Source organism: Silene latifolia, chromosome X (genome assembly GCF_048544455.1).
Source record: "Silene latifolia isolate original U9 population chromosome X, ASM4854445v1, whole genome shotgun sequence".
Taxonomy (NCBI): Eukaryota; Viridiplantae; Streptophyta; class Magnoliopsida; order Caryophyllales; family Caryophyllaceae; genus Silene; species Silene latifolia.
Window position 1 is genome coordinate 344,336,706 of NC_133537.1, and position 22,917 is coordinate 344,359,622.

General features: G+C 33.5%; 2 protein-coding genes and 1 long non-coding RNA gene across 4 annotated transcripts; 1 reads left to right on the forward strand and 2 right to left on the reverse strand.

The window, feature by feature from the left end:
* Positions 1–2,273: 2,273 nt before the first annotated feature.
* On the forward strand, positions 2,274–6,725 carry LOC141619738 (uncharacterized). 2 transcript variants are annotated; one of them, XM_074436757.1, is made up of 8 exons: positions 2,274–2,481; positions 2,631–2,762; positions 4,811–4,917; positions 5,065–5,106; positions 5,200–5,281; positions 5,717–5,813; positions 5,932–6,038; positions 6,494–6,725. In XM_074436757.1, the coding sequence occupies exons 2-8, from the start codon at positions 2,632–2,634 to the stop codon at positions 6,615–6,617; spliced, it is 690 nt and encodes a 229-aa protein (XP_074292858.1). In that variant the 5' UTR covers positions 2,274–2,481; position 2,631; the 3' UTR covers positions 6,618–6,725. The 2 variants fall into 2 exon arrangements, with proteins under 2 accessions (XP_074292858.1, XP_074292859.1); XM_074436758.1 differs by having other exon boundaries at positions 2,290–2,481; positions 2,623–2,762.
* Positions 6,726–7,815: 1,090 nt separating this feature from the next.
* LOC141622738 (uncharacterized) lies at positions 7,816–11,164 on the reverse strand. Its single transcript, XR_012533079.1, has 3 exons — positions 11,106–11,164; positions 10,708–10,887; positions 7,816–8,113 (listed from the first exon to the last, which is right to left on the reverse strand). It is a non-coding gene; the product is annotated as an uncharacterized LOC141622738 (long non-coding RNA).
* Positions 11,165–17,676: 6,512 nt separating this feature from the next.
* LOC141619739 (uncharacterized) lies at positions 17,677–20,747 on the reverse strand. The gene is made up of 3 exons (XM_074436759.1): positions 20,190–20,747; positions 18,728–20,091; positions 17,677–18,239 (listed from the first exon to the last, which is right to left on the reverse strand). Exons 1-3 carry the CDS (start codon positions 20,668–20,670, stop codon positions 18,141–18,143), a joined length of 1,944 nt encoding a protein of 647 aa, XP_074292860.1. The 5' UTR covers positions 20,671–20,747; the 3' UTR covers positions 17,677–18,140.
* Positions 20,748–22,917: the final 2,170 nt, after the last annotated feature.

Sequence of the window (22,917 nt, forward strand, 5' to 3'; positions counted from 1 at the left end):
AGGAGGAGATGTGACCGATCGTCAGATATTTTTGGACAGTCCCATCTCCGGCGAAAGGGTAGTAGAAAAAGGGGGAACAAGAAGGGTTAGGTTTTGGGGGATTTTTAGAGATAAGTGAGATAAATTTTAGAGAGAGAGTTGTAGTATTGTTGTAGGTTTTGTCAATTACCACTCCCCTTAGCGGGCCGAGACCCTCCTCAATGATTAAATTGTCATGAACGAGTATTAAACTTATATTGCACTTGTCACACAACGATCATATTGTCAAAGTAAAAAGTAAAAAACCAATGTTGTTACTCGTTTAAGGCCTAGCTTGGCCAAAAACCGTGGAGGTTGTTCTTTAGCATTTTCGTATAAGTCGCTCGATGATAGTTAATGAGGGTTCAAATTAAATATCGCGTTGATTTGAGAAATAAGCACCAAACATTTTGACATTTGAGCGTTTGGTCGTGTCGTATTCAACATGTTATGATGATTACTCGTTACTATAACAAAGACCTCTATTTAATTGTAACGTTTAGGTTATCACGCATATACAAATTAAGAAAAAATAGTATTCACTTATGGTGAACAGGCTGACCTGTTAGCCGGTGAATTTAACTAGTTCGGTTCGCGGTTATGAACACCCCTAGTGACGAGGTCAAAGGTTGTATTTGGTTTGTACATATAAGAATTTGTATAAATCCTCACATATCTAACCCATATCTGAATTCAAGTTTTATTAACATATGGTATTTGGGCTAAATTCAAATTTGAGGATCAAATATAATTTTTCAAACACGCCATAATTAGGAATCACAAATTATTGGATAAGGCGGTCTCATAGCATAAGATCAACCGATTAACCAAAAAGCCCAACAAATATAAGAAAAAAGAATCACCTAAAAAGAAAGAAAAAAAATAACTGCTTTTACGTTACTCCCTATTAAGCACGATTATACTCTATTACTCTGCCCTTCACCTCTTTTGTTTGCCCTTATGCAACTCCATCCTCGCAAGTTAGCCATTAATGCCACCTAGAATGATAACCTCCAAACCAACCTCTGTCCCGATTACCTTCTTCCCGTAACTTTTCCACACAAGTATTCATGTCAAAGCCGTGATTTTATTATCTAAAACATTTGGTTTTCAAGCTAAATTGGTAGTCATTATCTAAAAATTTAGTTGACTGTATAAAGCAATATCTAAACTTGTAACAATAAGAAACAAAATAAAAAGTTGATTTTTGTTCATTATCATATGATGTTTTCCAGTGGGGAGTGCGAATTTAAAACTTTTAAATTATGTAATTTGAAACCCAAATTTTCAACTTAAAATTCTAAGTTCTTAATATAAAAAGATGAGTGTTCAAGTTAAAACAATAATTTGAGTTTAGAAGTATGGAATTTCAAGTTTAAAATTAGAAATTTCAAGATTAAATTTGAACCTAGGTAGTTGACGACTTTCCCTTTGCAGTGACGGTGACCATAATATTCTTCATCTATAGAAGGTGGTTAAGGTGTATCTGCAAGGTGGCGGCAGTGAGCAGGTGGACTACAAAGGTGGTGGAGCAGGTGGCAGTGGTGAGGCGGTGGGCCGCGAAGGAGTTGTCGTTGATGAGGGGGTAGAGGGTGTGGATTGTAGTGACAAACTGTCAATCGAATACAAGAGTTTTCAATTCTTTCGATTGGTTTTTATATAAGATCTTTTAATGAGCTAATTTATTATATTGGGCCCGTACTATGTTGTAAGATGGTGTTAGAGCATCTCCAATGGTAAGCAACAATTATACTAGCTTAACTTTACACATAAGTTGTTTAAGCTAAAACACTTTCAAGCTACAAACTATTCTAATGGTTAAGCTACTAAAGTTGTTGCTTAGATATACTCATATACATTTATTTAATTGGTGTACATCTCTTTTGTGGCCCATTTGAAATTTCTACTAATTTAATTTAGTTAATGCAGACTCGATAATTAAGAAAGTAGTTTGAATTTTTTTTATTTACAAGCAAATCCTTTTGCTTAACCATTAGAAATACTTTTATAAAAGAGTTACTGATTAGAAATTTATGACTCTAAAATTACATCCAAATTCAATACTCCATACTCCGTGTAATTTAACCCAACGCAACACTGAAGTCATTCCAACATATTGATGAAAAGCCAACCCATATGGGCATATCTATGTTACTGGAGCAGACTCAGGCCGAAGATGAAACACATCCAGTAGTCCACCACGCGAGATTGACCACACCGACTCAAACCCAATAAAAATAAAAATAAAAATAAAAATAAAAATAGATGATGTCGCGCTTCTGTTTTATTCCTTGTTCTAAAACAAAGCTACACATCTATCTGTGTTGGTTAAAAATCCCCCATTTATATTTTCTAGGGTTTCACTCAATTTTGGATCGGGGATTTCTAGTGCCCTTCATAATTCCTCAATTCCTCCAATTGACATCGAAAGGGCTTCTTCCTTTCAAACCCTAATTTCCTCAGGTATCATCTCTTCAATCTCTCTTAATTACTTTATTTCGCTTTCCTTTTCTTGAATCTGTATATATATTAATTAATTGAAATTAATTTTGTTGTTGTTACTTATCTGATCCGATGTCGTGGTTTTGGTTGTAATATGATGAGTGAAATAGAATGACGACTGCAGCTCGACCAACATGGGCACCAGCAAAAGGTGGAAACGAGCAAGGTGGTACAAGGATTTTTGGCCCGTCTCAAAAGTATTCTTCTAGGGATCTTGCGGCTCATACTTCTCTAAAGCCCAGGTAATAATGCCTATTCAATCATAATTTAACTTGCGCGCCTCTTGTTTTCTCATACTCAAATGCCTGTATAGTTAATGCGTAAACTTATTTCAACCCCAAAAGATTTTAACCAAATAAAATCTAATTGTCAACCTAATTGTTCACAAAAAGTCATTGCTAAGAGAAATCATTATCATTATCCTAAATTTTAAGTACAGACACAAGTTATGCACTTAGTTGTAAGGTGGAATAATGCACGAGTCTCACGTTTGCTCTAGAGGTCGTTGATGGATGATGCACTCTACTTAGATAGGAAACGAATAGATTTGGTTGAGAGACAACTGACTGATGAGTAGTGGTAAATAAATTACTCTTCATTTCTTTACTAGGTGTTTTGTCTTACGCACTCCATCCCAATTTTATTGTCTCCACTCCCCTCAATATTTATCTCAAAATTATTGTCCGTTTTCTAAATTTAGCATGTATTTACACTATAAATCAACTCATCTTTGCCATCTTATTAGCTTTTCTTGAATCCACCCAAAATAGAAATTAGTACAATTCATATTTACACTATAAGTCCACCCATGGTTAGTGTTAGTGTTAATGACATTGCGAAACTGGCTTCCTAGGAATATAAAAAAAACTTGTATAAAAAGACTGCAATCAGTGGCCTGAAAAAAAAAGGTGAAGGTAGACATGATATCCTCAAGCAATTGATCTGTCAAATATGAGTGTTGCTCGTATTGTATGATGGTTTAGAAACAGTTGCAACACTTGGATATATGCATGACAAAAGCGCGATGGCTATAATTGTCGATGAGGCACTAGCCAAAATGCCTTGAGATACCTTACGCGCGCCTTGGTTATTCAGCACTCTCTATTTTTTTTTTCTTATTTAGTTCTTTATTATACTAGTCCCTTTTCCTCAGTATACTTAGCTTTTATTCAATTACACATTTAACCTTCTTTAAAATCCAAAAAGGTGCACTATTGCATAAATTCTATTTTTGAAGTTACAAATCTGTTTGCAAAAATAAAATAAAATAAAACTGTGTGTGTGTGTGTCCAGTTCGCATGAGACTTGCAGCATCACCTTGCGTCTTTTAGAATGTGTTCTTCCTTATGTGGCAGTCCGTGGCAATACAGATATTCTCTTGGCATTGTGGTTTCTCTAAGACTTCTGGTGTTGCTGCATGCTCAAACTTGGCTGTTTCTTATTTGCTCAAAAGATCTGCAATAAAAATCAAGTCCACCTTCTTGACACGCGCTGGAATGCTCCGTATTTCTACACTTTGTAGGTGACTTAGTCATTAGGATCCTTGACTCTGGAAAAATAATTCAAATGAGCGGCATATAAAACTTTTAAGTATACGAGTATCATTTAAAGGAGAAAAATAAACCTGTAATTTTCCTAGAGCTAGCATTCTCACTTCTGGGTAGTTACTTCTATAATTATGGAGTTACGGGGTACATGGTTATAGACCAATTTTGCTTGGCTAGAAGCCATTCAGCCAGCTACGCTTACAGAAGACTACATTCAGGCTGATTTTGGCTAATTTGGATTAGGAGGCACGTGTGTCTTTTGGCGGTTGTGGTTTTCTTATGTTACCAACCGTGATATTTTTGAATCATGCGAAGCCGAGGTTTCCATTTCAATGGAGTCAAAGACTCGTTATTCATTGGTTCAGGGTTCTAATGAAATAAAGCAAAATTGTTCACTAAACTGGATATGATTCTTTTTATTGTCAAGTTGCAGTCATCACTCGTCCGATTTAGTTCGTGGTGCAGTTTTCATATTGGGTCATTCGAAAACAGTATTTTTTTTGTTGCTAGCACTCTAGGGCTGCGTACATCTGAACCTTCCCCCCCACCCCCTTACCACGCAATCTACAGGAAGCCGAATCTGAGGTCAAGACTCGGGTGGGATAGACTGGATGTAAACGCGGTGCAATGAATAATTAAGATTACGAAGAAATCTTCAATTTTCTTATTTGTTGTGGTATGGTTTTAAAATCAGTGCATTGCGGATATTTTCTCTGGCTGCTAACGTTTACATTGCTGTTCAGGAAGGATGGCCAGGAGACACAAGATGAACTGCGGAAGAAGGATTTCCGTGCTGAACTCGAGGAGCGGGAACGTAAACATTTTGGTTCGAAAGGGAAATCCTTTAGCGGTAAGTACAACTGAATGTTAACTGCTTGTGCTATTTACTTTTGGGCTTAGTTATTGGTTTAGCAATATTTCATGACCATTGTGCTGCTTGAATTCCAGTTCAAGATCCTTTCCCCCGCTCTTAAAGTATGTTGTGTTTATTTTGCAGAGGACAGAGATCGTAGAAAGGGAGGCCCATTTCTCTTAGAAGGTTTGTCTGGATCCCTTTTATTTTAGGTGAGGGTGGTGTGGATATACAGTTAAAATATTTGTAAAGTTGAAACGAACTTTTTATCTTATACAGGATCAAAACGAGATACTGATTTCATTCCGAAAAATGTAGATGCTGATGATTCTGATGTGGATGTAAAAAGTGACGACGAAAGGTAGTTACATAATTAATAAACTTTTGCCCCCACTTTTTACTGTAACAGTCGAGAGGGATACGGCACATGAAAACCTTCTCAAAGCTTTGCAATCCGACTCTCTCCAACTCACTATTTTGTCATTAATCCAAGGAATTGATTATGTGCTTTCAATTGGTGATCACTATCTATTCTGCACATAGACTTCTAGGTTCTGTTGCCCTCGTACTAGAACTATAAACTTTAAAATTTTACTTTTCGAGTGCATACCAAAATTTACATATCCTGTCCCCGTCCCTTACTACTTAGAGTCCTTGCAACATAGCCGGAAGCATAGTTGTTTCTGGAATTTGGTTTGAGGATGATATCTCTCCTTCACATGCAGCTATTTCTCATTATTATGCACTTTCTACTTACTTTTGCTAAGTATTGACTTACGTCTACTTTTCTGTTTAGTGATGATGATGATGACGATGACGAGGATGACACCGAAGCTCTTTTAGCTGAGCTTGAACAGATAAAGAGGGAAAAGGCTGAAGAGATGGCACGCAAGGTAAATTTTGATGAATCCATTTTTTTTAGCTTGGATGTGGTACAACTAGATTTGATCCATGTCAATTACGGAGTATCTTTTTATATGGTAATGTTTTTGACACATTCAATAAATGCAGGAAAGACAACAGCAAGAAGAAGAGCTGAAAACCAAGGAAGCAGAACTTATTAGAGGAAACCCACTGCTTAATATTAATAATCCCACCAACTTCAATGTCAAAAGAAGGTAAGAATTTCTATCCACCTTCTCTTTTCTACCTTCTCCTCTAATAACCGGTTAAAATATAGTATATTCGGCCTCATCCACTTGCCGTTCGACCCCACACGATATATATTATTTTAATCGTTTGTGAGAGATAAAGGGAGAAGGTGGGAGGGAGAAGGTAGATAGCACTCCTCAAAGAAGGTTAGCTTGTTGATAATATATTTTGCTGAAACCATCTAACCCCCACATAGAGGTTGTTTTCTTTCAAAAAGGAATTGCAAAGAATGAGGTGATGAGAACAAAATAGGTAGTAGAAATTTTGAAGGAGTGATGTGAGAAATTTTGAACAAAATATCTTTATTCAAGGCAAGGCGTGAAATGCGTGATAAACTATCTCAACAGTAATGGTTTTTTCCTTTTCTCCCAGTGAAAGTACTAGTTTCTTATCCCCAAGTTTTTCCTTGTATGTGGTGCAGGTGGGATGATGACGTTGTATTCAAGAACCAAGCTCGTGGTGAGACAAAGCTAGCTAAACGATTTATCAATGACACGATTCGTAGTGATTTCCACCGGAAATTTCTACACAAATACATGAAGTAGAGTGGTATATAACCCTGTTTGGGGAAAGGAGAAAGAAAAAGAGAGTGAACAATGTAATGAAACTACGAACTTCCCTTATTTCTGTGACATGAAAGTTGTTGGACAAAATCCTTTTTAACATATTGTTGCCTGATTCTGCACCTCTGCAAATGAATGTGCTTTAGGTTGTCTTCTACTTGTGTGTGTCGTATTGTAATTGACTAGTGGCTGCTAATCAGTGGTGTGCTTGCTGGTTATAATTTGTCGAATTTGGTTTATACTTTACGCCACTTTAGTATAGTGTTCTTGTTAGCGAGTTGAAAACCCGAAAAAAAAAGTGGGGGGTATAAATTATCGAGTTGAAAACCCGAAAAAATTACGAAATAGATTTTATTGTAAAAAAATGTGTGGGGTATGTTAAAGAGAGAGAAATGATGAAAGAGAGTGATGAGGAATAAGTGTAAATTATTGTTGGAAGTGTAAAATTAAAAAGTTGAGAAATAATGAGGTGAATGAGTAAGAAGTGATGAAAGAATGGGATGAGGAAGAGAATAGCTCATGGTTGACTATAGTCTACGGAAGATGAATGGAAAGGGAAACATGGACAATAAATGAAATTGAATGGAGTATTAAAAAAAAAAACTGAAATTAGCCAAAGTTAAGACTTTAGAACCCAACTTAGTCTTCCTATATGATCGGGTTAAACCAAAATTGAGTCAATGGCCATATCATATGCCCATCCATATCTATGTATCTACACCATATCTGACAAACTCTAGATTCAAGCTGAGCACGAGATCAAACACCATCAAACAAGCTGAGCAGCAAAGCTTTGCTCTATTTCTGTATGTCGAGCTAACTTTACACACCAACGTGAATACTTGGACTCAGGGCATTCAATGCCTTTTCAACCACATTCTTCAAGGAAACGTTCAAACAGGCAAATTGTCATTACAATCTCACATTTTCGATCCTATGTACACCTCTGCATCAGCTGACCCTAAAACAGAACTATACTTTTAGGGTGTAGCTTACTTGTACGTTCGGTCAATGTCCAAATTCTTATCGACGGCAAATTTGACTTCAGTTCTTTCTCTTTGCATTGCAGGTAACGGGCCGGGAGCTGTTGAATATCCAGTTCTTTCTCCAATTTGCCGAACTCGATCTCATAGTAGTCGTCATCCCAGTGCCGTCTCTTGGGTAGAGAGAGTTTGGACACTGCAAAGGGATAAACTAGTGTTATCGGCATGACGGCATCAATATACTACATCAGCCAAGTAGAAGTAAAAGTAGGGTAAGGTTTTACCTAAATTTTTGAATTTTCCTCCAACATCAAGGTCTCTGTGTAGCTTTTCACACTTCCACATATACTCTTCTTGGGTAAGTACGGATTGTTTCCTCCCGTGGTCCTCTCATTGATCTGCAAGGAGTTCGAAAGTACCTTCTTCACTCGGTTCCGCTGCCGATATCCAAGCATCCAGTATACGCCTATATGTTCTACGAGGGCTGTTTTGCAACTGGAAAAAAAAGGTCCTCTATTTTCACCATCTGTCTATTAGTAGAAAAGCTATTCCTTTAACAATTAACTAGTTTTGGAGCCCGTACAAATCACGGGATCGTTAATAATTGATCGTGTTTAAGAATTAATGAATAACTTATATGGAGTAGTCCCTCTCTCTCAATCATTTGTTTAATCTATAAAATATAATTAAAAGGCTACCCTAAAATGACAAATAAACGCCACATAGACAAAGTCAAGTAGGATCCAAAAAGCCACCTAGATTAAAATTTAATGTGACGTGGCATATTTAAATGTGATGTTGCATATTTTTAATATGACATGGCGAATTCATGTGACATGAATTATAATCAAAACAATACTATTATACTTCATACGAAATATTAGCCTTTCCTAATTCATGAGAAAATAAAATATAAACAAATCATTCAAAAAAATTATTTATCCAAAAAATATTGTGAGTTACAGAATAGTATATTTGATGGAAAACAAAAAAAATGATTTAAAGGCTGGAAACATTGGAATTGGAACAATGAATTGGAGAATAAGAATCGGTTTCTAACTAATTACTAATTATGCATAGCATTTATTATGCATATTATAACACTATGATAAGATCAAATTGACATATGTGCATCGTACTTTAACAGTTTGGCTAGCTGTTTGATTTGTAACCTGTTTGACAAAATAAAAATAGAACATAAGTGTTACAAAGGAGATTAAAGTGTAGGAAAGAGTGAAGGACAATAATGTAACAACATGTCAACATCTTATTAAAGATTTTTGTTACCATTCGATATTTCAAATACACCATTATAGAAAAAAAGAAAAACCGACAAAAGTGAAAGTCATTGAAACAAAGTAAAAATCTATAAAGAAGATCCATAACCATTATTTCCAATCTCGTGGATTGCTATTGATATGTGAGTATATCACCCTCCTATAATATTAATACAAACACAAAAAAAAACTAATAAAATTCTAATTAATTCAAAATATAACAAAAATATAAAGTGAAACAATTAATTTAGTTCTCTATGTATACTTTGTCTACCATACCAATTTTTTGAATAAATTTAAAAATTCATTCTCCTGCAATATTAATAAAAACATAAAAAATAACTAATAATATTCTTATTAATTCAAAATATAATAAGAACAAAAGGCGAAATAATTAATTTAGTTCTTTAGCTATACCTTACCTACCAATTTTTTGAATAAAGTTAGAAATTCATTCTCCTTCAATATTAATACAAACACAAAAAATAATAACAAATTAATGCAAAACATAAGAATAATAAAAGCGAAACAAATAATTTACTTTTCTATGTATTCTTTAGGTGCTATTTTTTTTGAATAAAATTGAAAATTAGGGTGAATATAATAGTTATATATATGGAAAATTCTATTACAAATTCTCTCAAATTTTATGAATGAAAGGAAAATAAAAAATATGGTACATAACTACTGAGTATATATAGTAATGATGAAAGGAAAGTTAAAAGGTCATTTCATTAAATAAAGGAAATAATGGTTAAATAAATAAGGTAAATAAATAACAAAATTTATGAGAGGAGATCAATAGTTTACAATATTTTTTTTCTTTCTTTTTTGTGTTTAATTTATACTTTAATTTTGAATAAAGTTGGAAATTCATTCCCATGCAATATTAATACAAACACAAAAAATAATAACAAATTAATACAAAACATAAAAACAATAAAAAACGAAACAATTAATTTACTTTTCTATGTTTACTTTAGGTGTTATTTTTTGAATTAAATTGAAAATTAGGGTAAATATAATAGTTATATTTATATATGAAAAATTCTATTACTAATTCTCTCAAATTTTATGAATGAAAGGAAAATAAAAAATATGGTACATAACTATTGAGTATATATAGTAATGATGAAAAGAAAGTTAAAAGATCATTTCATTAAATAAAAGAAATGATGGTTAAATAAATAAGGTAAATAAATAACAAAAATTATGAGAGGAGATCAATAGTTTATCATATTTTTTTTCTTTCTTTTTTGTGTTTATACCTTAATTTTTTTAACTTACATTTTTTAATTTTCTTAACTTGGTAATTGATGTCACTATTTTTTGTCATGTCACATTAAGAGTTGCTACATCACAATTAAACTTGCCATGTCACATTTTTTAGATTAGTCTTTTAATAAGATTTTATAGATTTTTTTGAATAAAATTGAAAATTAGGGTGAATATAATAGTTATATATATGAAAAATTCTATTACTAATTCTCTCAATTTTATGAATGAAAGAAAAATAAAAAATATGGTACATAACTACTGAGTATATATAGTAATGATGAAAGGAAAGTTAAAAGGTCATTTCATTAAATAAAAGAAATAATGGTTAAATAATTGATATGTGTGGCAATTGGGAGTGTGTTCGTGGCAATTGAAAGAGTGAGCGTGGCTTTTTTTCTAAGCCAATGTGGCATTCGTAATGCACGCATGGTTTTTTCTTCGCCTACGTGGCTTTGTCTACATGGCCTTTTAAGTTTACCCTTTTAATATAGTTTTATAGACGCAGGTTGAAACGGAAAAAAACTATAGCCAAACCTTCTTTTGTATCGAGTAGTCAAACATCTTTGGTCTTTTACTCAAGTGATCGGGCTGAGGCCAGAGGCCATGTATTGCAACGATCGTGCCCAATTCAGTCCCAAGTTTGCGTTCTGCTATATACTTTTGAAGGTCAACTCTCTGCTCCTTCTTCCAATCAGCAGTGTATCCCTTCAGGAACTGTCATATTTCAAGATAACAATATAAACTACTGTAACAAACATGAAAACAAACTATGGTACACCAGCATAACAAACATGAAAACAAACTACTGTTATTCGTATCCTTGATTTTATAACTTGGAGTGTCGGACACAAGGATTCGCACCCGTATTCATATCCGAGTCCGAGCACCATAGAAAACAAAACAATAATTGAAAAATAGGAAAGATGACTTACCGTTTCAACAAAGATATATCTTTCGGGACAATCTTGATCGACAAATGGGGGAAGAGGCCTGTAAACAACAAATAAATTCAGTATTATTATGTTACTAGTTTGGAAGACCGTGCGATGCACGGAGCTCCCATTAGGATTATCTGTAAAAAAATATATTCTTAAGTTGATAAAAAAAGTCCTACTATGTTGTCATTGCTGAAAGAAAAAAAAAATCGTGATTGATATAAATGATAACCGATGAATTATTAGTGCTTTTAGCATAAAAGTTTTGTCATCGATTAGTATAACATCAAATGACATAGTTATAGTATATGTCGTTAACTTTTTCATTGTTACAGTGACAACCGGTTTTTAATTAAATACAAAACGCTTTCTCTATAAACATGATGGAGCTCACCAATATCAACCCTTAATAACGGAGACATATCTTTATGAGTTTTGCAAATTATTTTATAACTACGTAAAACTGAACGATGTTACAAAAAACAGTTGGTATCATAATTATATATATTTAGTGCGTTGAGAGAAAATGTTAGATCTCTTACAAAATAAATTTTTCTTGACTATTTACACTTAAAAGTATATGCTCTTTATAGACATCTCGCAGTATCACTGATTCTATTAAATAGAATGCACAAGCACCTAGTAGTATTATCTGTGACAACACCAGTTAGTAGTTTATTTCATTTTTTAAAATAGTTGGGTTACCAAGTTAGTATAATAATCTCAGTTAGTAGTATATATTTTATGGCACCTCTGAAAACGTTATTTTACGTCACCATGGTCTGGTAATAGAAAACTATTAGATTTAACAAAAAGTCAAATTATGCTATAAATGGAAGCAAACAAAATTCGGAGGTTGATATAGATGAGGACATATTAATCATCAGTTCCAATAACAAAAAAGCAACGAAAGCGTTGTGGCATTTGATATTTAACTATATCAGTTGTATACTAACATTCACAGATATAGTTGGATTATAGAGTTACAATTCTTATTGTCTTAGCACCATCTATTTTTTACCGAAATAGTCTTTAACTACTTATCCTTAAAAACTTCATGCAAAATATATAATACGACATCTTAATTTGGTAAATTATGAAAACTTTTTTGTAAACAATGTCCTTCTTGTGGCCTTGATACATTTGGTCTCTATCATCGATGTAGAACCTTAATCTCTCGGATGACGTTGTTCTTGAAACTACATAAAGTTGGCCATTAATAAAAATTGGTTTCGGCAAGTAAATTTCAACATGATTTAATGACTGTCCATAACTCTTGTTGATTTAATGATTCAAATAACTGCTTTTATTCTTTAAACTGACGTTTCATAACTTTTAATCGTTTTTATTTAAACAATTTTACGACATCAGTTTTGTTTTCTAAACGGGTTAGTGGCTTGCACATAGTAATAATCATATGACAAGAAAGTGAGCCTTCTATTTGATTAAATTTCATTCAGATTTTGTAATTTTTTAATCAAACAATTTTGTTGGTTTGCCTTAACATGAAAATATCTTAATTTAAGTCAATTTGTGAAAATAGCGAATTTGGATTTCACTATTTTATATTTGTTCGAAAAATGACGGCAAATAGATGGTAAACGAGGTTAAAGGGTTTTGGTTGACATTTAACGACCCATTAATGTTATGTAAGTGGGTTGACACGAACACGACACAGATTTAATTGGGCTAGGTTTAGGTTGAGTACTCTACATACGAACCCGACACGAATAACATATTTACTAAATTAATCCCAAATTTTCTTGATCCTCAAATAAATATACTTACACTTTCCAAAAATTACATGACACGAAAACACGATACGAAATTAACGGATTAGGGTTGAGGTTTGATGACCTATTAATGTAACTGAATCGACACGAACACGACACGAGATTTAATTGGGTCGGGTTTGGGTTGAAGAGTTCGTGACCCGTTTAAATGTGACACCTGAACCCGACACGATTTGACTTGTTTGTCACGTCTACGTAGCATGGACTTAACATATATTGTCTCTGCTTAAGAACGAAAGAATCTTTGTATCTAAGGAAGTTATTACTATTCTCGAGTTCAGTACCTTTTGCCGACTTTGGAACCCGTAAGTATCTTCCTTTCTACTATGAATTTTCCAGGGCGATTGATAATAAGACAGGTCCTGTTAGATAATTCTCTTACAGAGTTAATGTTCCTCTACAACGTAAAACGGGCATACCACACTTGGTAGAGCATACTATTATGAGTTATATTAAAAAAAATTCATCATGATGTATACTCTTTCCCCTTCTTAAACTCTTCCACCTTGCTCCTTAGAGGTCAAACTTTTATAACTGACTATTAATATGTCAAAAATCATGATCAAACGTCCGCAATAACAATTGTGTAGAAGCAATACAGAAGATCATTGCGAAGAGGATGAAATACATTTAGTGTGAAATTCCTAAAAGATAATGAATCTTACTCCCAAAGTCCACACCAACTAAAATACCCGACCAAATCTCGCATAATGAAAATAAAAGCGACGCCTAAAAGTAAGAATGCCAAATGGCGGATAAGACATGACGAGTGTAGGCCTTCTCATACCCGTATTTAATAGAAAAATTACATGCCTCTACTTGTCGCAAGTAAATTTTCAAAACCATAACCGCTTCAACTTTGGGAGATCTTAAAATAGTTTCGTTCCATTTAAATGTCATATACTCGTCTATTCTATAATTTTCTCAAATAATTCTGATATTATTTTACCCATATATAACACCCATGGTTGGCACGATTTGAAATTCAGTTTGAGTCTAAAATTTTATTTATATTCGCTACATCCAAGACAAATGCGATATTGTTGGACACTGTGATAGATTTTTCCTTTTGATTAAATTAATTAGTTTTTTTATCTTATTGTAGAGCTAATAATAATTTTCATTCTTATGTAGAAAGCTAACATTTATTTTGAACCAATTACTTATTTATTCTGTTCCTCATGATTTTGGAGTATATATGTACCTAGTGGTACAGTGCCTAATTGCTAATATTTATTTTGAACCAAGAGCTATAATGGAGGTTATAAAATTAAAAATGGAACTTGAAATCAACTACTAACAATAGGGGCAAAAATAAGTAAACATTGGCAAAAAGAAAAATATAAAGGAGTAATTAATTAGATATGAGGAAGCTCGGTAGATCATGAAAAATCTCATATTTAGGATTTATTTCAAAGAAATTAGCGTTTGAGCAAAATTTCATTTATCTTAATATTTTTGTAAATATTTGATAGATAAATTATTTACCAAAATAAGAGTAGCATGTGAGAAATAAGTTACCTGTTTTTTTATTCATTCAACTTATAATATTAAATATAGAGAACTTATTACGTCCTTTTACCAAAAAACAAATACCTTTCTATTAGTTTGCCAAACATTTCTGGCTTAATCAATTAAATTATCATCTCTTAATTTTCAGTTACCTTTTAAGCTACATTTTTAGGTTTCAGTGAACTTTTCAGTTAGTATGACAAATGGAATTTAAGATTAGTAAAGTTAATTATATTTTACTCCCTTTTGAAATCTTTTGCTAAAATTACTCTCTTAAGTTGCATTTTTTTCCTAAAATTGCTTCAAAATTTCAATTTAAATGACTTATTTTCTTTGTTTTTGAACTCTCCCTCCATTTGTCTACATAGTTATACCTTTCAAGTATAAATTGGCTAACGCACAAACGGAATAAGTTCAAAAACTGACGAAATAGGTCACTTAAATTGGAGTTTTGAAATAATTTTAGGAAAAAATGCAACGAGGGAGTAATTTTAGCAAAAAAAATTCAAGAGGGAGTAATTTTAAAAATGTGAATTTCAAAAGGGAGTAAAATCTAATTAACTCGATATAGAATATGAATAATGTTTATATTATAATTAATATACCATATAATTAGTTACATTGTGTATTTTGAGCATCACCTACTTATACTTATATTAGAATAATCTTACTAAAATAAATTTAATCTACTTATATTAGGATAACTTTATTAAAATATTAAGAAATCTACTTTTATTAGAAGAATTTTATTAAATTTGTTTGAAATCTACTATTGTTAGGAATTCTAAAAAAATTGGACTCTCTAATATCGCTTGAAAAGTTTCTGGTTTATATTATAACTTCAAAAACAGATGAAATAGGTCACTTAAATTGGAGTTTTGAAATAATTTTAGAAAAAAAATGCAACGTGGGAGTAATTTTAGCAAAAAAAAATTCAAGAGAGAGTAATTTTAATAATGTGAATTTCAAAAGGGAGTAAAATCTAATTAACTCGATATAGAATATGAATAATGTTTATATTATAATTAATATACCATATAATTAGTTACATTGTGTATTTTGAGCATCACCTACTTATATTAGAATAATCTTATTAAAATAAATTTAATCTACTTATATTAGGATAACTTTATTAAAATATTAAGAAATCTACTTTTATTAGGAGAATTTTATTAAATTTGTTTGAAATCTACTCTTGTTAGGAATTCTTAAAAAATTGGACTCTCTAATATTGCTCGAAAATTTTCTGCTTTATATATATGTATTGATTGATTGATTGATTTAATAGGAATAATCCATTCTATGTCCTTCCTTCTCATTTTAATCCATCCTATAGTTTAACCCATATTAATCTGAACTATTCACCCGTTTTTCATGAAACTTAGCCTTAAATTTACCTGTTGCAATGGGTAAATTTCCCCATTATTCCTAACTTCGCTCTTTGTCATGTTAGCCAACTTGAAAACGCCTAAAAAGCTATTGTTGCCAAAGTTTTATTTAGAAATTGCAATAACTGAATTAATGAGCTCACTACAAGCTTATGAAGAAAGAATGAAAAGATTTTCCGACGAGCCACTAGAACAAGCATTGACTAGTGGCTGCTAATCAGTGGTGTGCTTGCTGGTTATAATTTGTCGAATTTGGTTATACTTTACGCCACTTTAGTATAGTGTTCTTGTTAGCAGATTAGTTTATTGGTGTAGTAAAGTAAAGGGTTTAGGTTAGGCCTTGTTTGGATGGAGTAGTAAATGGGAGGGAAATAGGTGGAGAAGAGCTTCATTGTTTGGTTAGAAGTGATTATTATTATTAGTTGAATGTTCAAGAGTACATACTACATTATACTTGGTATAATACTCCATAGTAAGTTGTGTCTACTACATCTATCCCGTTTTTACTCTTTTTGGTCTTTGATATTCAGTTTTGGTTAACACTGATCAGTAGAGGGAGCAAGTGTGCATCGTCCTGCATTCGCTCTAGTTGGAGTGGGCAAGGTTCTTGTGGGTACAGATATAGTACCCGCCATGAGTGATATATAGGGTGAAGGGTGGATTCTGCATCATTTGACCTATTATATTACTCCCTCCTATTCTATATATATTCTTCCCTATTTCCTAAAACGGATTATTCAGGTTTTCTTCCCCTTTCTTATTTTGGAAACTTTTACTCTTATTTTATTCATTTTTCTCTCCTATCACCAAACCCCACCCAACTTTTTTACTCATATTTTATTACTTTCCTTAATATTTTGGCCCCACCATTTCCTATTTAACTCATAATTATTCATCCCTCTCTCCTACTACAAAACCCCATCCAACTTTTTACTCTTATTTTATTCTTCTCCTTAATTCTCGTGCCCACAAACAAAGGGCAGAATACATAGAATTGGAGGGAGTATAAAAAAGATTCATATTACTTCGTATTATTATGGAGTACTATTTTTAGAAAGCCGTTTATCGAGTGGTGAATAATCAAAATCTTAAATTATAAAGCCAAATTCAAGATCTTTTGAAAATTTGTAGTAATTAAACCAATTCTTACTTAAAAAACGATTGCATAGAACTATACTATAGAGGGTTAATGAATGAGTAAGCGGGCAGATACGGTTTCAGAATTTTATTTGTTTTGAGAACTTGTACTGCCATGGATGTGGAGCAGGTAGTTCTGATTGGCTCCACTGTTGCCCAATCTCAATGGCAAGTTTCTGCTTATTATTATCACAAATTCTCATTTGACTGATGTTGTCTTAAGTTTAAGACGGATTAAATATATACCCAATCACATGGCAAGTTGCCTGGAAAATGCCAAAGTTTTTCTCTTTATTACCACAAAGTAAATATTTGGTCTGTTTTAAGATTTAAGACGGCCAATCCGTTTTAAGCAAGACTTGCCGGATTATTCTTATTCTTATTCTTATTATGAAGGGATGCGCGCAGCTTTCATTAAAATAAGAATAAAAGTTTACATGAAATTGGTGGGGAGCCGAGAAACAAGCTGGGCTCCCACACCCTTAGCAACAGCAAAGCTAAGTCAATTTGGACCAGGTACAGGTACAAATAAAATATTATTATTATTATTATTATTATTGTGGAACAGGTACAAATAAAATATGAGTTTTGCTTGCCTCCTATCTCAATTTGGACCATTGAAAGGAAATGGACGAGAGAGAATGAAGAGGACTCAAATTGGTGGGACGGATCACTGCCTCTAGCAGACAAAACCTTCTAAAACAATAATCTTGGCACCAAATCATACTCATCAGCAAGTAAATAAATATACTCCGTATATTGTAGAAGGACCACTCACATACACATATGCTGCTTTCATTACAGTTGATTATTACAGAGTATAAAAATAAAATAGAATTTTTAATCAAGTCACCAAAAAACGCTTCAATAAAATATACAAAATAAAGTTGAAAGTTGAAAGCCTCACCAAGCTTTGCAATCATGAGAAATGATTTTATACAACTTTTGACGCAAATCGCAATAACAATCAACGTAAGAATTACGAACGAACAGGACAGTCTGTCTACAGAAGCCTCCTTCAAATGCGCTGCCAAGAATAGCTGGGATATCAGTAATGTCCAGCAACCTGATTCGAGATTGCCAATATACACAAGACTGTCACTTGCACCCACGGTTAAAGCACTATCGAACACAACCATAAACTTGATACTGGAATGTAGGCATTGTGCTAGAGGTAGAGGTAAACCGAGTAGGATAAGATTCTACTTGTTGTTTTCCTTGGGTTCATTCAGAACAAATTCAGTATATAAGTCCTTTAAAGCGATGACAACAGTCGTAATCAGAGGTCCCATTATTGCTCCCTGGATGACAAAATAGTAATAATATCAGTGACCATGCTTGCTCACAAAGAAATGCAATAATGAAAGATCGTCCGTCCAACTCTTATGGGAATCATTGTAATTGTATCTCAAAACTTGGGAATTCCAACTGATATTTGTCGCTGAAAGTAAAAGGATCCCAAGTCCTAATTTGGATAGAGGGATAAGAGAGAAAGAGTGGGGAGTAAGGGAAAGGGAATAAAAAGTAGGCAAACAATCTCATATGTTGGAAACCAGTAGAGGAAAGAAAAGCCCCTTGTTCAATGTTCATCTATCAATGCAAACAAAAACAAAAACCTCAAATCATCTTTGCTATTGCTTCCTCCATATCCCCTTATCCCAAGGATTGTGAATTGTGATATAAAGATGTGACTTGCATATATAAATAATATATAGTAACGGAGCAATTGATCAAGAACAACCAAACAACAGTATAAACAACCATAAACAAAATTGCAGTAGCGCAATACCTCCAATGCAGACGGGAACAATGTCATTCCACCAATAATGCTAAGCCCGGTAAGGTATGCACTGTGACCCGGTATATCTTCCAGGATTTCGGATGCTCCGTATTCCAAGAGCACTAAATGAATGACTGATAAACATATGGCCAATATATATTTACCCTCTAAAAGAAGCTGTACAGCTGCTGGAATTGTTGCCAAACAAGTTGGAAAAAGTGGCAATAAAGGGCTAATGAATGCAAGCAATGTCGACATGTACACGAAATGAATTGAGAATAGCCTAAAAAGAAGCCAAGTCAAACAACCCTGTACAAACGCAACTTGTGCAGTGGCAAGCATAACACCAGAGATGGCCTTGTCAATAACTTCAACACACCGGGTTCTTGTAGCAGTCGAAATAGGAAGCAAGTGCATCACCTGATCCGTGACTCCTCCAGAGTCTGATGTTATAAGATAATACAAAACCCAAAAGAACACCATGGATTGTGATATGAAGTTAATAAAGCCAGCTGCTCCAGAAAGGATTGAGGCAACAATTGTGAACATAAACTTAGCGCCTCCCCCAACAACAGACTTACTGCTTGAAAACACACGCTGCCCAACATCAAGTCCTTGTATAGCAAACCCTTTAACCTTGTCAACCAAATCAACTTTGCTAGAAATAAGCTCCCTGAGAATGTCATCGAGATCGGTATAGATATCCCCCCATGCCCTGTCCTTAAACTTTGCCCTCAAACTAATAAGCTTCTCAGTATAAGGGGAAGGAGACATTAATTCAGTGGAATGCATAGATTCATTAGCCGGCTTGATAACAAACTGCTTAATCCCAGTGACAAACTCTGTCATATTATACTGCATAGCCAATCCATCAATCTGGTCGGAAACAGTATCATAAATCTTAGTGCTGTACTTATCAACCATCCCAGGCACATCATTATCATCCATCCACTTTTTAATCCCTATTTTCTCAGCATAATTATTCTCCTCCACATGAGACTTCAACGCAAACACAGCATCCCTACCCTCAACACCAATCTTATACGAAAAGAAGATAACGCAAGCCAAAAACCCGACAATCATGACAACTATCAATCCCACAGCAACCAGTGTCTCCAACCTCTTCAATATCCCCCTTGTAAAAAAGGCGGTCATCCTGCTCCTCCTAAAGCTGTGACTTCGGAAATTGGAAACAGTTTCCATAGTAGAGTCGACAGTATTGGCACTGAACATAAACCCAAAAGCCAAGATAAGAACCGCCCCAAACAAGCCAAATCTCTCATAAACAAGAACAAATACACTAAATGATAACAACCAACGCAACAACTTGGAAAACCCAGTTCTAGTCTTCTTCCTCTTGATCATTTTGTTGGCTACAAAATGAAAAATTGAATATTTGGTATTCTATTCTATTAATGAAGTAGAATTAAAGTTAAACAAGAAAATGAAGAATTAAATGATTGATTATTACCAGTAGGAGGCGGGGGGTTACGACGAAGAAGAAAGCTGAAAAGAAGGGCTTTAATATCAACAATGGTGCCAACAAAAACACGGAAAACGGAAACAGGAATAGCAAGGAAGGTCTCGGTGAGGCCCAAATGAAGAGGGTGAGACCAAAAGGAGACGAGGGTTCGTTGGATGCCACGCAATGGAATGGAACACAAGACAGCCCATTGAAGAGGACGGAGGTATGCTTCAAGGAGCCTGAATACGCCATAAACAGTTAGGATTGTGAAGAGGAGGAAAGCGTGGGCCATAGCTATGTACATGGCTAGTCGTACTTGAGGGTCGGTGGAGAGGGATGATGATGGTGGTGGTGGTGGTGGTGGTGGTGCCGCATCTGCATCTGCGTCGGTGGGTTTCCGTACGGAAGCTGATCGGAACATTTCGTGCCAAGGTGGGGTGGAGGTTGAGGATGTTTCTTCTGGGTCTGAGTATGGGACCAGGTCCATTTCTCTTCTGTTAAATGTTCCTCCTTGCTCTCATCTCATCTACTCATTTTGGATTCAATCATTCTTTCTCTTATCTTTATTTAATGACCCCAACTTACGTTATAGGGTCGCTTTACTAAAATCTCATTATCTCATGTCTCCTCCCAAATTTTACCATCCCCTGCTACTAAGAGAATAAAAATTCTCTTAGTTTTCCCTCCAAAAATCATCTAACTAAATAAGGTAATAAATAAAAATTTCTTTCATTACATTATTATCTTTTCAATGAATATAATCTTATAAATAAACTCTAATTTTTTAAATAAATTCATAATTATGATGTTTTCATCAAAATAAAGTAAATTTGATATTAAATTATAAAGTATAAGATGCTAAATTTTTCAGTAATGCAATAATTATTATTGTAGAGAATAACTTGACACATGCTTACTATTAGGTTCGTGACAAAAAACACACTAAAAAAAAATCACAACTTAAATAATTTTTTTTGTTAGTTTTCCATTTCAATTTTTTTTGTTTCATATCAAAATACAATCGAGTGAACTGATAAATATTAATGAGGTGCAAGTTTTAAAAGTATAAATTCTCCTATATACTAAGAGAATACAACTTCTCTAAAAATTTTTTTCCAAAGTGCTCAAATTTATATATGGAAACAAATTAGATTTTCATTTATTAAACTATTTTTTCATTTAAAATAATCTATACATAAAAATTGTATCTCCTATTATTAACTTCGTGACCTAAAAAGACGTTTTTAAAAAAAATTGATGTAGTTAAAATATTTTCATAAAAAACATAATTCATGAAATTATTAAATTCTTTTGATTAATTTTGATATTAGTTATTTTTTATAAAAATTTGCGAGATATAAATTTAAAATCTATAACTAATATACTAAAAATTAAAATGCCTATATTACCGCGCATTTGCACGGGATCTACACTAGTTAATAAATAATTAATTCTAATTTTCAAACATTATTAAAATTTTAGTACCGAGGATGTCTTAATCTTGTGTTTAAGACGGATATATTGTTCGGTAATTTTCGGTAATTTTATGAAAATAACACATCTTTTATATATTAAGAGAAGGCTCGTTTTGTTCGTTAAAGAATCTGTAACTCCAGAGAAGTAGCAATTCACATGATTATATATTTCACGTGAATTAGGAAAAAGTTGGTTGTTTGCCTGGAATGTGGGAGTTAGCTTTCACAGGAATTTTCACTTACCTAGGGGTTAATTAAGCAACTCCCTCCATGGTGGAGGAATTGGAGTTCGTATTGAGTTTTAATTCATGACATTTTGGGCAAACAAACAACACATTAATTATGCAAATTCCATGTACAATTCATGTGTTTTGAAAAGGATAACTAAACAACCTCTAAAAAAGTTGAAATATTTTTTCCTCCAGAATGCATTCCCAAATGAGATTAGATTTTCTTTAATTAAACTTTTATCCTTTCGTTAACATATAATCTCTTCGTGACACTATAATTTTTTAAAAATCAAACTCTAAATTGTAATCTTTTAATTAAAATAAAATATAACATAAGTTACAAACCTACTAAATTTTTCATTTCGTGTTACATGACCAACCATCACCCTTTTCCAATTCAATGAGGATTATCTGTCCCACTTTTGTGTCCTGTTGTGTGTGTCACTCTACTTACCTTTTGACACATTACTTATTACAAAATAAAATATTGCAACAAATATATAAACTTGTTGAAGTGTTATAAGGTAAGTGATGTGACACATATAATGAGACACAAAATGTGATAGAGGATTCTCACTGCTTCCAATTACCATCATCTTAAAACCCATATTTTGATCGCGGTGATCAACCCTAACCCATTAACTCTGACATCCTCCTTCCCCCAACTACCCGTCAACACAAAATCTCATTGAAGACGGGCGATATCCGTCACAAGCTTGTGACGGATACCGTTTTCTCTCACAAAGTATCCATTGAAAGGTGAGTGGGAAGCACATGGGGGGTGCCCCACCTTATCCCCTCTCCCTTTTTGTGAGAGGTCACAAGCTTGTGACGGGATTAGCCCGTCACAAGCAAGACTACCTGACCCATCAAACCCTCTTTTAACCTTATTCCAAAAAAAGGGTTCATCGTTCCCCCAACTACCATCAAACCTTCTTTTAACCTCATAAATTCAGAATTTCCACCTCATAAAAAGTTTTTGCAAATGACTCAATTCCCACAAAACTCCTTTAGGAATAACAAATATGT

What these genes read in the sequence shown, in the direction of transcription:
- LOC141619738 (XM_074436757.1), top strand. Translation starts at nt 2,632, where the DNA reads ATGACGACTGCAGCTCGACCAACATGGGCACCAGCAAAAGGTGGAAAC. An exon ending in CATACTTCTCTAAAGCCCAG is followed by an intron (nt 2,763 to 4,810) that starts GTAATAATGCCT and finishes ATTGCTGTTCAG; the next exon opens with GAAGGATGGCCAGGAGACAC. An exon ending in CTGAAGAGATGGCACGCAAG is followed by an intron (nt 5,814 to 5,931) that starts GTAAATTTTGAT and finishes CAATAAATGCAG; the next exon opens with GAAAGACAACAGCAAGAAGA.
- LOC141619739 (XM_074436759.1), bottom strand. Translation starts at nt 20,670, where the DNA reads ATGGACCTGGTCCCATACTCAGACCCAGAAGAAACATCCTCAACCTCC. An exon ending in TAACCCCCCGCCTCCTACTG is followed by an intron (nt 20,092 to 20,189) that starts GTAATAATCAAT and finishes TTCATTTTGTAG; the next exon opens with CCAACAAAATGATCAAGAGG. An exon ending in TGTTCCCGTCTGCATTGGAG is followed by an intron (nt 18,240 to 18,727) that starts GTATTGCGCTAC and finishes TTTGTCATCCAG; the next exon opens with GGAGCAATAATGGGACCTCT.